Source organism: Centropristis striata, chromosome 10 (assembly GCF_030273125.1).
Source record: "Centropristis striata isolate RG_2023a ecotype Rhode Island chromosome 10, C.striata_1.0, whole genome shotgun sequence".
Classification (NCBI taxonomy): Eukaryota; Metazoa; Chordata; class Actinopteri; order Perciformes; family Serranidae; genus Centropristis; species Centropristis striata.
Window position 1 is genome coordinate 29,377,747 of NC_081526.1, and position 18,249 is coordinate 29,395,995.

The 18,249-nt window shown below is 39.1% G+C and overlaps 2 protein-coding genes across 2 annotated transcripts; both read left to right on the top strand.

Moving 5' to 3' along the window:
- The first annotated feature begins 10,522 nt into the window (after window positions 1-10,522).
- Window positions 10,523-11,583, top strand: LOC131978622 (olfactory receptor 4B13-like). Its single transcript, XM_059342332.1, has one exon. It carries the CDS (start codon window positions 10,651-10,653, stop codon window positions 11,581-11,583), a length of 933 nt encoding a protein of 310 aa, XP_059198315.1. The 5' UTR covers window positions 10,523-10,650.
- A 4,905-nt stretch (window positions 11,584-16,488) lies between these two features.
- On the top strand, window positions 16,489-17,706 carry LOC131979266 (olfactory receptor 4B13-like). Its single transcript, XM_059343211.1, has one exon. It carries the CDS (start codon window positions 16,489-16,491, stop codon window positions 17,419-17,421), a length of 933 nt encoding a protein of 310 aa, XP_059199194.1. The 3' UTR covers window positions 17,422-17,706.
- Window positions 17,707-18,249: the final 543 nt, after the last annotated feature.

An 18,249-nucleotide genomic window follows, 5' to 3' on the forward strand; every position in this document is an offset into this window, starting at 1 on the left:
ATTAGGGGCGATCCCTCAAACTGAGACATGAACACAGGTAAAGAAAGCAATGCATTGTTTTTTTTGATGGGAATGTGATGGAAACTAGATTGTTAGATGAAACAAATGACAAGGGAGGTTATTGTTAATGCAGGATTCTGCTGACACTGGAAGGATCTTTTCACATGAAACATTTATCTCTTTGCTCCTGTCAAATGTTCTCTTAGATGTGTTCACTTCACTGTCACATCATGACAGGATGGTGCTGATGATGTCTCACATTTTATGTCACAACTGAGCTGATGTTTAGCAAAAATGTTACTGTTAAATGATCATAAATTGTTACTTATTAAAAAAATAGCATACATTACTGTAACGTACATGAGGTTCTTGTTTCAACTATTAAATATTATCCAAAAAATCACATTAAACATCACTATCTGCAAGTATTATATGACATGCATTTTCACTGTTTGCAAGAGCACCACTACACGCATAAAATAGCAGTCCTTACCTTTTTGTTTTACTGTATTATTTTACATTACACTACTAACTGTATCCATTGCTACCAAAGACTTTCTGAAATTACCCGGTTTTGTCTACGCTGCAGAAATGTTAAAAATATACACTCACGACTGTAAGAAATTCATGAACTGACGAGTCGTAAAGCAAGCAGGTTGGCCACTGTAAACAAGGTAAGCCTGCATTGTGTAACAAGAAGCAAAATGGGTCTCCACACGCTATACAAATCAAATCAAATCAAATCAAACTTTATTTATATAGCGCTTTTCATACATAAAAATGCAACACAAAGTGCTTTACAAAAAATAAGAAAAAACAAACAATAAAAATGACAAAACCCACCCCTCCCTCCCCCACATACACATCTGTAAGTATACATACACAAACATGCACACACGCATTTAGTCATATTGATTGACAGTGTAGAGACATGGCAAGGCACCGAGGATCCAGATGAGGAAAAAGCAACCTGTGGGAGCATCCACACTGAGAGGTGGCAGAGCCCACAGCCATAGAGGACGCCATCACAGAGACCACCAGGACCCGGGGAGACCGAGGCGGACTCCACACATGGTGCAGAGCCGCCCAGCCCCCCGGGCCCAGGGAGTCCCCAAGACCACATCCCCATGGGCAGACCCAACACCCCCCCCAGTGAGGGGGCCCCCATGAGGAAACACTGGAGCTAAAGACTAAAAGACTAAAAGACAACAGGACAGAATAAAAACTAAAAGACTAAAAGACAACAGGATAAAAACTAAAAGACTAAAAGACAACAGGACAAGATAAAAACTAAAAACTAAAAGACTAAAAGACAACAGGAATTAAACTAAAAGACTAAAAGACAACAGGACAGGATAAAAACTAAAAGACTAAAAAACAACAGGACAGGATAAAAACTAAAAGACTAAAAGACAACAGGACAGGATAAAAACTAAAAGACTAAAAGACAAGATAAAAACTAAAAGACTAAAAGACAACAGGATAGGGTAAAAACTAAAAGACTAAAAGACAACAGGATAGAAAATAAAAGATAAAAACTAAAATACAACGGGAATAAATAAATAAATAAATAGTAAAATAATCAGTTAAAAGCTAGACCAAACAGGTGGGTCTTGAGCCTCCTTTTAAAAACATCAACAGTCTCTGCGGTCCTGATGTCCTCTGGCAGGCTGTTCCAAAGGCGTGGGCCATAATGGCTGAATGCAGCCTCCCCGTAGGTTTTAGTTTTAACTCTTGGAATGATTAAAAGGCCGGTGCCAGAGGACCTCAGGACCCGCGAGGGTTGATATGATAAAAGCATATCAGATAGATAAGATGGCCCAAGACCGTTAAGACATTTAAAAACTAATAAAAGAACCTTAAAATCAATCCTGAAACACACGGGGAGCCAATGCAGTGATTTTAAAACCGGTGTAATGTGCTCCCGCCCTCTGGTCCTTGTCAGCACGCGTGCGGCTGAGTTTTGTAATAATTGTAGGTTGTGGATGCTGTTTTTGGGACGACCAGAGAGCAGGGCATTACAATAGTCTAAACGACAAGAGATAAAAGCATGCATCAGCACCTCCGTGTTGGCCTGGGAGAGAAACGGGCGGACTCTGGCTATGTTCTTAAGATGGTAAAAACCTATCTTTGTTGTATTTTTAATATGAGGAATAAAACTTAGCTCAGAGTCAAAAATGACGCCCAGGTTCTTTACACATTGTGAGGTTTTAAAATCTTGTAGTTTTGGTAAAAGTTTCTCTCTCTTGCCTTCAGGACCGATGACTAAAACCTCTGTTTTGTCCTGGTTAAGCTGTAGGAAGTTCACTGCCATCCATGACTTGATATCTAAAATACAGTTTAAAAGGGAATCAATTGGCTCAGAGTCATCAGGAGACACGGCGATGTACAGTTGTGTGTCATCAGCATAGCTGTGGAAGCTGATGCCGTGTCTCCTGATGACGTCCCCAAGGGGAAGCATATACAGATTAAAAAGAATTGGACCTAAAATTGACCCTTGGGGAACCCCACACTTGATTTCATGTGTTCTGGAGGAGCATGTATCCATACTTACAAAGAAACTTCGATCTGAGAGATAAGAACTGAACCAGTTAAAAACAGTACCAGAGAGGCCGACCAGGGTTCGGAGTCTGTTTAATAAAATGTGATGGTCTACTGTATCAAAGGCGGCGCTGAGATCCAGTAGAACCAAGACTGTTAATTTCTGTGAATCTAAATAACACCTGAAGTCATCTAAAATCTTTAAAAGAGCTGTCTCGGTACTGTGGTTCATTCTAAAACCAGATTGATATTTCTCTAAAATGTTGTTTCTATTTAAAAAATAATTTAACTGGTTAAAAACCAGTTTTTCTAAAATTTTACTTAAAAATGGTAAGTTGGATACAGGCCGGTAGTTATTTAAAATGTTGGGGTCTAAATTACTCTTCTTCAGAAGGGGCTTCACCACTGCCGTTTTGTAGGCAGTGGGGAAGACACCCGTCTGAAGAGAGCAATTCACAACATTTAAAATCTGTTCCTCAAAGAAAGCATAAAATGATTTTAAGAGCGATGTGGGAGTAGCATCTAAAAGGCAGGTTGTTGGGTTTACTTGGGAGAAAACTCAACCAATTGTCCTTGCATCAACCAGGGCAAAACTCTCCAGTGTTTCCTCAGATAAGAGCGATGGTTCAGGTGTGTAAAAAGTTACATTCTGGGATAAAAGACTGGATCTGATACCATCGATCTTACTTCTGAAGTGGTCTGCAAAGTCCTCGCAGAGGGCCTCTGATGGTGTCATGTGAGCTTTATTAAAACTAGTGTTGGTTAAAAGATCGAAGGTGGAGAAAAGAAACCTGGGGTTGTTTTTATTGTCTGTGATGAGTTTCGAGAAATGGGAAATTCTTGCTTGTTTGACTGCGTTATTGTAGGTTTTGAGTTGTTCACGTAGTATTTCATGATGGACTGTTAATTTAGTTTTTCTCCACCTTCTCTCCGCACTCCTGCAATTTCTTTTTAGTTTTTTGACGTTAGCGGTTCTCCAGGGTGGTACAGGTTTTGTTCTTACAGTTTTAGTTAAAAGTGGAGCCACTAAGTCCAGTGTTGATTTTAGTTTGGAATTAAAATTGTCAACAATAAAATCACAGGGTGCAGGTAAAACCTCAGCAGGGGTGCTCTGTAAAATCTCGATAAAATTTGCAGCCACTTCAGAAGTCAGGTAGCGTTTCCTCACTGTTCTCACCGGGGCCTCCTGAGGGTTAAAACTGGCGATGTTAAAATACACACAGTAGTGGTCAGACACAGCCAGGTCCACAACAGAGGACACACCAGCGGACAGGCCGTAGGTTATGACCAGGTCCAGGGTGTGTCCCCTGTTGTGAGTTGGCTGTGCGACATGCTGTTTAAAATCTAGGCAGCTTAAAAGGTTTAAAAATTCTCTGGACATTGTGTCCGAGATGTTGTCAACATGTAGATTAAAATCACCAGCTATTAAAACCCTGTTGTAGGTGGTGTGGATGATTGATAAAAATTCAGAAAATTCACTGATAAAAGACGAAGAATATTGGGGTGGTCTGTAAACTGTGATGCAGATAATCGGAGAGCTGCTAAAAACAAAGGTGTGGTATTCAAATGATATGTAACTGTTAAAAGAAACCTCTTTTGAGTTCAGCGTTTCCTTTAAAAGTGACGCAGTACCGCCTCCCCTCCTAACCCCCCTTGTGGAAAATAAAAAATTAAAATTAGGTGGGCAGGCCTCAGTGAGAACAGCTGGTGCATCGGTGCCAAGCCATGTCTCTGTCAGAAGAAAAATGTCCAGGTTATGATCTGTAATTAAGTCATTTATGATGTAGGTTTTATTGGAGAGAGAGCGCACATTCAGCACGGCCAGATTAATGTTCGTGCCAAATGTGCGCTCACAAGGTGTGGTGATGGGGACCTGCAGGAGGCAGGTCAAGTTGCTCAGAGTCTTATTGAGAGGCCCTGAGCGCCTGTTTGTTATCCTGACTGGAATGGGTAGGGGAGAAATAATAGGGAGTTTGGGCAGAGTAGTAGTAAGCCCGCCTCGCCACACGGGGGAGCCAGCTCTGTATGGGCTAGCTCCCCCGTGTGGGGAGGTTGGGGAGGGGGAGGGGGAGGCTTGCCTGTGGTGACCTGCGCTGACCAGGTGCGGATGATTTGGTGATGATAGTCAGTGCGAGGGAGAGGTCCAAACGGAGTAAAAGATATTGTCAGTGAGAGTCCGTGAACCTCGGCCGTTTGGATGGATACCATCATGCCGGTAAAGAGATGGGCGTTTCACGGAATTGATCTATTGTACATTTTTATAAACTCTCCTTTCTTCTTCTCTCTGCTCTGTGGAACACAATCCGTGTATCGGTCCGGGTACCATAGTATAATTCTTTTTTCTGTCCATACGAAAATAGGAGAAAACGAAAACAGTGCCCCCTTTTCCTTTTTTCGTTTTAAACCAAAAACGAAAAAACGGATTTTGCTATCAGCATCAAAAAACAAAATAACCAAAAAACCTAAATGAAATAACGGCCGTTATTTGTTTTTTGCAAATTCATTTTTTCCTTTTTTCGTTTCTCATTTATTGATATGACGTCGGACACATCGGAAGCGGGAAAACAAAAGTCCCGTCAAAAGTCCTGTATTAATAAATACTTATTATCAAGCATAAAAAAGAGGGGAAAAGTATCATCATACACTAGTATAGGCTACTGTTCTCTGAACCATGCATGGTTCACATTTATTAACATAATTATTATTGATTATTAATTATAATCATAACTAATGCCGGCGGGTGAGCCTGACGTTTGGGAAGGCTTTCTGACCACATGTTATACACAGCGCCGGGTAGTCGCCGGTGCTGCTGATCGCTTCCGAAGTACTTTTATGTTGTTTATCTCATCACCATGGCAACGCAGCAGCTGCATCATAATAAATCCCTGGAATATGGGGGAAACTTGCTCGCGATCACAGCTCCTTTGATGTGAACGCACACAGAGCACAAAGCTCAGAGCCGGACAATAACCGGAAAATAAAATCAGTTAACTCTAACCGGGGATAAAAGTTTTGTTGAGCCGGAACATGAACACAGAGCCTGGTTGAGCCTCCTCCGTACTAAAGCCCTCAGGTCTAGTCTTCATGTAATAACAGCGCTACCCTGTTGCTAAACATCAGCACTGAAGCGATAACTTCACAAATTCTTTTTTAATAATTATTATTTTCATAATGTGTGTGAGGTTGTCGCTACAGCTGCAGCCCGTTCGTCACTATGCTGATAAGTTGCCGGTGACAACGCGTTGCCATGGTGATAAGATAAACAACATAAAAGTACTTCAGAAGGCGACTGGGCTGTATAACATGTGGTCAGATAGGCTTCCCAAACGTCAGGCTCACCCGCCGCCTATGGCTGTAATTAAATGATATGACAACGTTTTGAGTGTGCTATAGCCTATCTAATCAAAGGGAATCTTTTAATGTCCTACTTCATTTATCTTGAAGAAAAAAAAAACTCTTTCATAGCAATAGCTTTCATTTATGGCGTTAGGCCTGGCATTAGTTATAATTATAATTAATAATCAATAATAATTATGTTAATAAATGTGAAACATGCATGGTTCAGAGAACAGTAGGCTATGCTAGTGAACACAGTATAGGCTACTATAACTAATGCCTGTCTCACCCGCCGGCATTAGTTATGATTATAATTAATAATCAATAATAATGATGTTAATAAATGTGAACCATGCATGGTTCAGAGAACAGTAGCTTATACTAGTGTACAATTATACGTTTTTTTAATCCTTTTTATGCTTGATAATAAGTACTTATTAATACGGGACTTTTATTTTGACGGGACTTTTATTTTCCCGCTTCCGATGTGTCCGACGTCATATCAATAAATGAGAAACGAAAAAAGGAAAAAATGAATTTGCAAAAATAAAAATATAAGTCCCGTATTAATAAGTACTTATTATCAAGCATAAAAAAAGAAAAAAAAGTATCATCATACACTAGTATAGGCTACTGTTCTCTGAACCATGCATGGTTCACATTTATTAACATAATTATTATTGATTATTAATTATAATTATAACTAATGCCAGGCTTAACGCCATAAATGAAAGCTATCGCTATGAAAGAGTTTAAGTTTACATAACATTTTTTTTCCTAAGATAAATGAAGTAGAACATAAAAAGATTCCCTTTGATTAGATAGGCTATAGCACACTCAGAACATTGCCATATCATTTAATTAAAGCCATAGGCGGCGGGTGAGCCTGACGTTTGGGAAGCCTATATGACCACATGTCATACACCGTCGCCGGTGCTGCTGGTCGCTTCTGAAGTAAGCTACTTTTACGTTGTTTATCTCATCACTTTGGCAACGCAGCAACTGCATCATAATAAATCCCTGGAATATGGGGGGAGCTTGCTCGCGATCGCAGCTCCTTTGATGAGAACGCGCACAGAGCCCAGAGCCGGTGCTGCTGCCCGCTTCTGAAGTACTTTTACGTTGTTTATCTTATCACCATGGCAACGCGTTGTCACCGGCAATTTATCAGCATAGTGACGAACGGGCAGCAGCTGCAGCGACAACCTCACACACATTATAAACATAATTATTGAAAATGAGAATTTGTGAAGTTATCGCTTCAGTGCTGATGTTTAGCCACAGGGTGGCGCAGTTATTACATGAAGAGTAGACCTGAGGGCTTTAGTACGGAGGAGGCTCAACCTGGCTCTGTGTTCATGTTCCGGCTCAACAGAACCTTTAGCCCCGGTTAGAGTTCACTGGTGTTACTTTCCGGTTATAGTCCGGCTTTGAGCTTTGTGCTCTGTGCGCGTTCACATCAAAGGAGCTGCGATCGCGAGCAAGCTTCCCCCATATTCCAGGGATTTATTATGATGCAGCTGCTGCGTTGCCATGGTGATGAGATAAACAACATAAAAGTACTTCAGAAGCGATCAGCAGCATCGGCCATACCGGGCGCTGTGTATAACATGTGGTCAGATAGCTTTCCCAAATGTCAGGCTCACCCGCCGGCATTAGTTATGATTATAATTAATAATCAATAATAATTATGTTGATAAATGTAAACCGTGCATGGTTGAGAGAACAGTAGCCTATACTATTGTATGATGATACTTTTTTTATGCTTGATAATAAGTATTTATTAATACGGGACTTTTATTTTCCCGCTTCCGATGTGTCCGACGTCATATCAATAAATGAGAAACGAAAAAAGTGGAAAATGAATTTGCAAAAAACAAATAACGGCCGTTATTTCATTTAGGTTTTTTGGTTATTTGTTTTTTTGATGCTGATAGCAAAATCCGTTTTTTCGTTTTTGGTTTAAAAAGGAAAAGGGGGCACTGTTTTTCGTTTTCTCCTATTTTCGTTTGGACAGAAAAAGGAATTATACTATGGTACCCGGACCCGGTCGCCAAAGTGTAATCCCTTTTTCTGTCAAAACTAAAATACGAAGAACCGGAAACAGTGCCCCCTTTTCCTTTTTTTCATTTTAAACCAAAAAATGGGAAAACGTTTTTGTCATTATCAGCCACAAAAAACGAAATAACGGAAAAAACAAAATGAAATATGGGCCGTGATTTGGTTTTTGCAAATTCTTTTTTTCCTTTTTTCGTTTCACATTTATTAATATGTCGACGGACAGACGATGGAAAATAAAAGTCCCGTCAAATTAAAAGTACCGTGCTAACTTTTTATTGAGCATAACAATGCCCCCTCTGCTTGGAATACCCTTCAATCTGAGCTGAAACTATCAGAACTTATTCCTTTGGGAGCATTTCGCACAACTCTCAAAAAACGTCAATGTAAATCTTTTGCACAGTGCTCATGTTCCTAATTTGCTACTGTATTTATCACTGCTGCACTTTATACTGCTTATTTATGCTACCTATTTATACCGCCTATTCACTTGCACTTTAGTACTTTTAATATGTTGGACTTTTCGCTGCCTGTTTATTGTTATTGTTCGTCTGTCTTGTAACTTTTGACGTGTGCTGCTGCCTTCTTGGCCAGGTCACCCTTGTAAAAGAGGTCTCGATCTCAATGGGTTTTTTTATCTGGTTAAATAAAGGTTAAATGAAATGAAATGAAACAAAGTTTAAAAAAAAACTTATCATACACTATTATAGGCTACTGTTCTCTTTCTACACCCATGCATGGTTCACATTTATTTTAGTCAGTCAGTCTAGTCATACATAATTATTATTGATTATTAATTATAATTAGACTTAACTAGAAAATTTCCTCTGGGGAAATTCTGAAAAGGCCACTGGGGCTACTGCTGGTGTGTACACTATGATGAGATTCTTCAGAGATTTCAAACAATTAATACTAGTAATGTTATGATACTATATAATATACAAGGAGCACACCTACAACAAGCATTCCTTTTCAAGTATTTATTTATACAGCAACCTATGACCTTTAACCTCAAAATGTGTGTGTGTGTGTGTGTGTGTGTGTGAAACGTGTATCTGGAGTGTGCGTACTTGCGCGCGCATGTGTGTGTGTAACGAAAATCGCATAAAGTTACCTGTGTGTGTGTGTAATTAAAATCACATAGTTACCTGTGTGTGTGTGTGTGTGTGTGTGTAATTAAAATCACATAGTTACCTGTGTGTGTGAAGCATGTGTATCTGGAGGAGTGTGCGTGCTTACGCGCGCATGTGTGTGTGTGTGTGTGTGTGTAGCTAACATCACATAAAGTTACCTGTGTGTGTAACTAAAATCACATAAAGTCACCTGTGTGTGTATGTGTGTGTGTGAAGCATGTGTATGAAGCATGTGTATCTGGAGTATGAGGGGTATTTTATGCCAGCGCACTATACTAAAACGACTTAACCGCATCGCCTGTGCCAGCATAAAGACAAGATAATGAGTACACCAGATAATGAAGGGGTGACGGGTGAAAAGTGTCATGCCACTTTCGAACGTATCAGACGCCTGTGCGCACACTCGTCTCAATATACAAATAATTATTCACTTTATAATGACAAATTTTGAGTTTAACAGCCGCTTAACAGCATGTGTATCTGGAGGAGTGTACGCGCTCATGCGCGCATGTGTGTGTGTAACTAAAATCACATAAAGTTACCTGTGTGTGTGTTCGTGCATGTATCTTTAACTGTAATCACATCAAAGGATCAAAGTCGTTGCAGTCAACCAATCAGGGCAGATCAAACAACGGAAATTAACAGCTGTGGAATTTTCTGGCACAGTGACAGCAGCCAGAGGTGGACAGACTGGAATTTCTGGCCTCAAACAGAAAGCATTTTTGGCAAAACCATAATACCTATCATTGACCCGACTTCACTTTGAGCGCCCTGAGTTCTTCCTGAACAGCTACATATGTTTTTTGTGAAGAAAAATTAAGAAATAGCTTTGTAAGAGTGTAAAGCTTGTAAAGCTTTTCTACAAAAATCTTCCTGAGTTTTTAATATGGCTGTCAATGAGGCTGTTGGTGCGTGTTGGTGGCACATCTGTGCATCCTATGCCCAAACTATAACTAAACCAGAGGATTGTGAGTGAGAAGACAAATTTTCCTATGTTTCTAAGTATAAATTATTTCTGTAGAGTGGAATTTGCAGCCTGGAGCACAGTTTTCAAATTTATTTTTTGACAATTTTTTCTCTCCCTCTGCACTCTGGAGATGATGTCACACACTGTGACACGAACATTCCATCCAATACACACCCATTATAATCTTAGAATTTTTCCAAAAATGATCATGGTCATTGAACAGGGATTGATAAAAAACTATATGACCTATTGAAACATGGATTAATACACCAATAAACAAGACTTGTGTCTACTGTTTAAAGTTTAAATGGAGTCTCTAGGTGAAATTGTGTCCAAAAGAGGAAGAAGAAAAAATCCATAGTTTCCATACTTACTACAAGTTACATAGCTGGTGGTGTGGTAGTGCCGTAGTGCCACTTCTCCTACTTTGGACCAAGACTGCGCGCTGAAAAAAAGAGAGATTAGTTCTTCTGAATGTTGATTGGCTGCTTTGAATTCCCAGCTCATGTGTTGCTGTAGTCAGACATGATATTATTGACAGTGAGATGAGGGAGCAGTCACTGTGTTAAGGGTGGAGGTACACAACAGGTGACAATACAACATTTTCTATCCATCATGGATAATGTCTCTCTAATAACGTTGTTTGTTCTTTCAGGTTTCAATGAAACAAAGGATTTCCAAATTGTTCTCTTCATTCTCACTTTACTGTTTTACTGTTTCATTGTGCTGGTAAATGTTTGTCTTATCGTCACCATCATGTTGGATAAAAACCTGCATGAACCAATGTATATTCTACTGTGCACTTTCTGCATGAATGGACTTTATGGGACGGCAGGTTTCTACCCCAAGTTTCTGTGGGATCTGCTTTCTCCTGTTCATGTTATCTCTTATTCTGGATGCCTGGTTCAGGCTCTGGTTATGTACTCATTTGCCAGCAGTGATCTGTCTATTCTTGCAGTTATGGCATACGACAGATATGTGGCTATATGTCGACCCCTGGAGTACCACTCTGTCATGTCAAAGCAACAAGTCTTAAAGTTAGTCTGTTTCTCCTGGTTGACACCTTTTTGTGTCATAGGCACAAATATTTTTCTGACATCTAGATTAAAGTTATGCAGCCGATTTATTACCAGACTTTTTTGTGTGAATTGGGTTATTGTCAAACTTGCCTGTTTCCCAGCTGACACTGTTGTTAACGGCATAGTTGCATATATTACAATGGTCATGTACATATTTATTGGCTGTTTTATATTTTGGTCCTACATGTATCTCATCAAAACATGTGTGAATTCTTTAGAAAACAGGAAAAAGTTCATGCAAACATGTGTGCCACATTTAACTGCTGTGCTCACTTTTGTTGTGACCTTAGTTTTTGATGTCATGAATATGAGATTTTCTTCAAAAGGTTTACCTCAAACCTTTCAAAACTTTGTTTCAATACAATTTCTTGTAATTCCTCCAATTATGAATCCTCTCATATATGGTTTTAAGTTGACCAAAATTAGAAACAGAATTATTGCTGTTATTACTTTTAAAAGCAAATATTAAGTTTATTTAAATGACATTTAATGAGCTACTGGCTGTTTTGTTGGAGTCAAATGTAATATCAGACTAATGAGTGGAATAGTGTTTTTTATCATCACGATTTACAATGGTGAATCATTGGCCTCTTTTGTATTTGGAAGTTATCTAAAATGATAAAATGATGACACTCTATAACATTAACTTTCAAAAGGATTTTCTTTTGTTTATTAACATTATTTACATTTAGCCGAGTCTAGTCAAATGTACAGTGATACACATTGTTGAACATGTGAATGCACATGTCAGATAAATCTCATAAAGACAATGCTTTACTCTTTCATTCACACTCTGTGACCACTTGTTAGTGTTCCTGTATTCAGGAATAAAATAATTGAAATGAAATCTAAAATGTTCAGCATCCATTTTATGCAAATTCAAGGCCATTGACCTGTTTGTTATTTAACATACAATGCACCTATGATAAGAATAAAAACTAAAACTAAAACAGACAGCAAATTGTGGGCAAGATGTGAATAATTCTCGTTCTGCCTTTAATGGGCGCAGCTCTGATCAGTTTTCAGTTCTCTGATGAAGTAGTTTAAGGGTGACTATTCAACCTGTGTTTCCAATGTAAAGGTCACATTACCACACAAGGTGTGTGTGTATGCAGGTGGGAGAGAGATGCACACAGAAATGCAGATAGAGACAGAAGAGAGAAAGAACATTTTCCACATTCAAATCTCCACCTGAGGCCTCTTTTACTTTGAGGTGAGGTCAAAGCAAAATGTACAGACAGTGTTGGAAGGATTATTCAGATCCTTACTTAAGTAAAAGTACTAATACCACAGAATTACTCCACTACAAGTAAAAGTCCTGCATTCAAAACGTACTTAAGTAAGGTACAAAAGTATTGGCATCAGAATGTACTTAAAGTATCAAATGTACTCATTATGCAGAATGGCCCCACTCAGATTGTTATATTCTAAATATGTTATTAGATTATTTGGATTGATGCATTTATGTAAGCAGCATTTGAATTTCCTCAAGATGGGGCTCATTTTAAGTACCTAATATACTTTTATGAGGTTTAATTAAAAAAAAAGAAAACAACATCTAATCACTTTAAATTGATCATGTATTTAATTTCAAAAGTAACTAAAGCTACCTTTTAGTGTAAACCTAGTTCTGTGGAGTAACACCTTGTAGTTTCATGACCCTGCCAGCATTCTGGAACTATTTGTTCCAGAACTCAGACAACTCAGAAAGTAAGCCAATAGCTTTGCATCCACTAAGCTACTGGCAAGTATGTCATACAACTTAATGTCCATAATCACAAACTATCCATTTCAATCTTCTTTATTGCTTACCTAAGCAGGGCTTGAAGACCTCCGGCACGGTGCCGGAAATCCGGCTCGGGATTTTTTTGGTGTTTTTTTTTATATTTTTTTAAATTATGTTAAAAAAAAAAAAAAAAAAACACCAAAAACCCTTAGTTAGTTAGAACTGGATATGACAGCGGAGGGCAGCATTACGGTGGATATCGTATAGCCTGCCGGAGAAGAAGAGGGCGGCTCATCATCGAGCGTGCTTTATTCCCATGTCATTAGTATTTCTCTAGAAGGTGACTGGAGACAAATCCAGCGACTCCTTCTTACTCTCTTTTTAACGAGATTATTATGCACAGTGTCTCCGCTGATCATAAACATTGTGATCGTGAATTAACTGTACGCGCTAACTGCGCACAGAGTGTCAGGTGATTGTTGTAAACAAACAGAGATCGCTAAGTGAACACATCCTACAGCAGCAGCACATACACACTGTACTGCTAATGGCGGCTCTTCTTAACGAGCCGGCGGCCGGCTCGTTAAGAAGAGCTGCCGTTATCGACAGTCAGCTCTGTAGCAGTACAGTGTGTATGTGCTGCTGCTGTAGGATGTGTTCACTTTGCTTCTCTGACGTAGAAGATCTGTTGATCTGACCATCTATCCATATAGAAAGAATGTGTTATGTCATAAATGATTGATGCTGTTCCACTTCAACAACCCCCTTGAAACCCCCCCATGCATAAAAAGAAATTCAGGCACAGGATTTTTTTCTGCTTCAAGCCCTGCCTAAGTATACTTTTCTGTCAGCTAACTAAACTGTATGATCTTACATTTTACTCATCATACTGCACTGTGTGTGATGCCTTGACCAGAAGTCTCTAAACTCCAGTTTTCCAGTTAACCGCGAATGCCTCCATTGCCACATGCCGAACAAACGGTGTGACTGGGCATATGTGTGAAAGCTCTGATTTCAAATGTAATGCATGGAGGAGCATAGTAAGGTAGTTCTTTGATTTTGCTCAAATTTGCAATTTTTTTAAATGTATTTTTATAATATTTTTGACGGATACTTCTGTGGAGAGAAGAGTTTATTCAAGAGAGCAGCTTTTTTCATTGTAACTGAGCAAGTCTAGTGTCCAACATCACCCTGTTCCAGCTGACTTGAAGTCAGTGAGGTGTTTTCGCTGTTGCCGTGCTGGTGCAAAAATTAAGGCTTGGAAATGGAGTTATAAGCCTTTTCTGCCATCAGTCATCATGGGGAATGTCAACTATCTGCTTAACAAGACTGATGAACTGGAGATATTGGTAAAGACTCAGAAAGTATACCAGGAGTGTAGTCTCTTGTGTTTTACGGAAATGTGGTTGAATCAAAACATCTCAGACTCCCACTTGGATCTACCTGGCTTCACTCTCATAAGATCAGACAGATATGCTGTTAGGATGCTAAAGCTAGTGGCAAGAAGAAAGGTGGGGGCTTGGCTTTATTTGTGAACCAGAGATGGTGCAGTCCTGCACATGTTACTGTCAAGGAAAAGATGTGCTGTCCAGACATTGAATTATTGGCAGTAAATTTGAGACCATATTATGTACCAAGAGAGTTCAGTCATATCATAAAAATACTTGTGTACATTCCACACAAGGCAACTGCTGAAGTTCCATGTGAAGTTCTACATGACCTTGTTGCTAGGATACAGACTAAACATCCAGAAGCATTCTTGATCATATCAGGGGATTTCAGTCAAGTTTACCTCTCCTCCCACCTGACTGGATTTACACATTTTGTTAATTTTCCACCAGAGAAAATAAAACCCTTGATCTGCTGTATGTTGATGTCAAAGAAGCTGAGAGAGCTCCTGCCTTGCCCCCAATTGGATATAAGATCACAACTTAGTTCTTCTGGAGACTTCTTACAAACCCTGTGTGTGGAGGCAGCCTCCAACTAAACTCACAGTCAGGAAATAGACACCAGATGCTACTGAGGCTCTAAAGGACTGCTTTGAATGTACAGACTGGAATGTGTTGCTGGAAACAGAGGAGAACAATATGGACATTGCCAGGCAGGTTGACTGCTTTACTGATTACATAAACTTTTGTAGAGACAGTCATACCCACTAGGACTGTACGCTGTTTCCACAATAACAAAGCTTGGATTACATTTTACATTTACATTCAGTCATTTAGCAGACGCTTTTATCCAAAATGACTTACAGGAAGAAAAAAGCAAACAATCAATGTATAGTGCAGTAACTAGTAAGATTACTAGTGATTTAAAGGCAATCCTCAATGAGAAGAAGGCAGCTTTTAGAGATGGTGACAGAACATGGTTCAAACAAGTATAATATAAGTTGAAGAAGAGACTAAAGATGGCAAAGGTGGAATACAAGAAAAATTGGAGAGAAATAGACAGAACAGCAACATCCGTGAAATGTGGCGAGGAATCAACACCATCTCTGGTTACAACAACAAGAAAAGACAGCTAGTGGCGGGTGATGTTGAAAGTTCTTCAATAGATTCAGTACAGCAGTCTCACCCAATGTCAATGCTGCTTCTCCTCCTCCTCTTCAACATGTGTACATCTCCAAAGCAGCAGATGGGAGTAAGGTTGGAACTCTTTGCTCTGGGAAGGCTGCTGGCCCAGATGGTGTGTGTCCAAGGCTGCTCAAAGACTGTGCTGCCCAACTGTGTCAACCTCTCCACAAGATCTTCAACCTCAGTCTACAGTTGGGGCGTGTGGCGGCACTGTGGAAGATTTCCTGTGTTGTATCGGTACCAAAAATAAAATGTCCAGCTCAACTTAATGACTACAGACCAGTAGCCCTCACTTACATCATGAAGACCTTGGAGCGTCTGATTCTACGCCTACTGAGAGCTGAAGTCAAAGATAAACTCGACCCCCTGCAGTTTGCATACAAACAACACATCGGAGTGAACGATGGTGTCCTCTACATGCTTCACCATGCCGTGTGGTAGAGTCATATGACCACGGTGTTGCGGTTACTGTCACAGCTGAACACAGTTCTCTTGCCAGCTCACCCGGCTCCGCTTCAGGCACAGCACATCCTCCCTCCAGCAGTCCAAAGCTCCTGTGCTAAACTAACATTCCTGTTTCACCATAATCACCAATTATCATCTCAACTTCGTATGAACTTTTATGAAGTTTTTTATTCCATTTTACAGCTTCCTTCAGGTTCTAGGTATTATTTTCACTGCTCCTAGTTTGGACCGAGATTGCACGCTGGGAAAAAAAGAGATTAGCTCTTCTGAATGTTGATTGGCTGCTTATAAATAAAATGTATTATTATTATTTTTATTATGATTATTATTAACGTCATATAAACTGAATTGATTATGAACAATAAATAATTATTCTAAGTTATTGAAGGTTCTATGTATTTTATGCGTTAGTCGTACAGTAGATTGCACATGGGGAAAAAAAGACAGAGAGAATAAGAAGCTCTTCTGAATGTTGATTGGCTGCTTTGAATTCCCAGCTCATGTGTTGCTGTAGTCAGACTTGATATTATTGATAGTGAGATGAGGGAGCAGTCACTGTGTTAAGGGTGGAGGTACACAACAGGTGACAATACAACATTTTCTATCCATCATGGATAATGTCTCTCTTATAACGTTGTTTGTTCTTTCAGGCTTCAATGAAACAAAGGATTTCCAAATTGTTCTCTTCATTCTCACTTTACTGTGTTACTGTTTCATTGTGCTGGTAAATGTTTGCCTTATTGTCACCATCATGTTGGATAAAAACCTGCATGAACCAATGTATATTCTACTGTGCACTTTCTGCATGAATGGACTTTATGGGACGGCAGGTTTCTACCCCAAGTTTCTGTGGGATCTGCTTTCTCCTGTTCATGTTATCTCTTATTCTGGATGCCTGGTTCAGGCTCTGGTTATGTACTCGTTTGCCTGCAGTGATCTGTCTATTCTTGCAGTCATGGCATATGACAGATATGTGGCTATATGTCGACCCCTGGAGTACCACTCTGTCATGTCAAAGCAACGAGTCTTAAGGTTAGTCTGTTTCTCCTGGTTGACACCTTTTTGTGTCATAGGCACAAATATTTTTCTGACCTCTAGATTAAAGTTATGCAGCCAATTTATTACCAGACTTTTTTGTGTGAATTGGGTTATTGTCAAACTTGCTTGCTTCCCAGCTGACACTGTTGTTAACGGCATAGTTGCATATATTACAATAGTCATGTACATCGTTATTGGCTGTTTTATATTTTGGTCCTACATGTATCTTATCAAAACATGTGTGAATTCTTTAGAAAACAGGAAAAAGTTCATGCAAACATGTGTGCCACATTTAACTGCTGTGCTCACTTTTCTTGTGACCATAGTTTTTGATGTCATGAATATGCGATTTTCTTCAAAAGGTTTACCTCAAACCTTTCAAAACTTTGTTTCAATAGAATTTCTTGTAATTCCTCCAATTATGAATCCTCTCATATATGGTTTTAAGTTGACCAAAATTAGAAACAGAATTCTGGGTGTTATTACTTTTAAAAGCAAATATTAAGTTCATTACATGAATAACCAGCTGTTGGCTGTTTTCAATATCAAATGTAATATCAGATTAATGAGTAGAATAGTGTTTTTTATCATCAAGATTTACAATGGTGAATCATTGGCCTCTTTTGTATTTGGAAGTTTTCTAAAATGCTAAAATGGTGACACTCTATAACATGAACTTTCATAAGGATTTTCTTTTGTTTATTAACATTATTTACATTTAGCCGAGTCTAGTTAAATGTACAGTGATACATATTGTTGAACATGTGAATGCACATGTCAGATAAATCTCATAAAGACAATGCTTTACTCTTCATTCACACTCTGTGACCACTTGTAAGTGTTCCTGTATTCAGGAATAAAATAACTGAAATGAAATCTAAAATGTTCAGCATCCATTTTATGCAAATTCAAGGCCATTGACCTGTTTGTTATTTAACATACAATGCACCTATGATAAGAATAAAAACTAAAACTAAAACAGACAGCAAATTGTGGGCAAGATGTGAATAATTCTCGTTCTGCCTTTAATGGGCGCAGCTCTGATCAGTTTTCAGTTCTCTGATGAAGTAGTTTAAGGGTGACTATTCAACCTGTGTTTCCAATGTAAAGGTCACATTACCACACAAGGTGTGTGTGTATGCAGGTGGGAGAGAGATGCACACAGAAATGCAGATAGAGACAGAAGAGAGAAAGAACATTTTCCACATTCAAATCTCCACCTGAGGCCTCTTTTACTTTGAGGTGAGGTCAAAGCAAAATGTACAGACAGTGTTGGAAGGATTATTCAGATCCTTACTTAAGTAAAAGTACTAATACCACAGAATTACTCCAC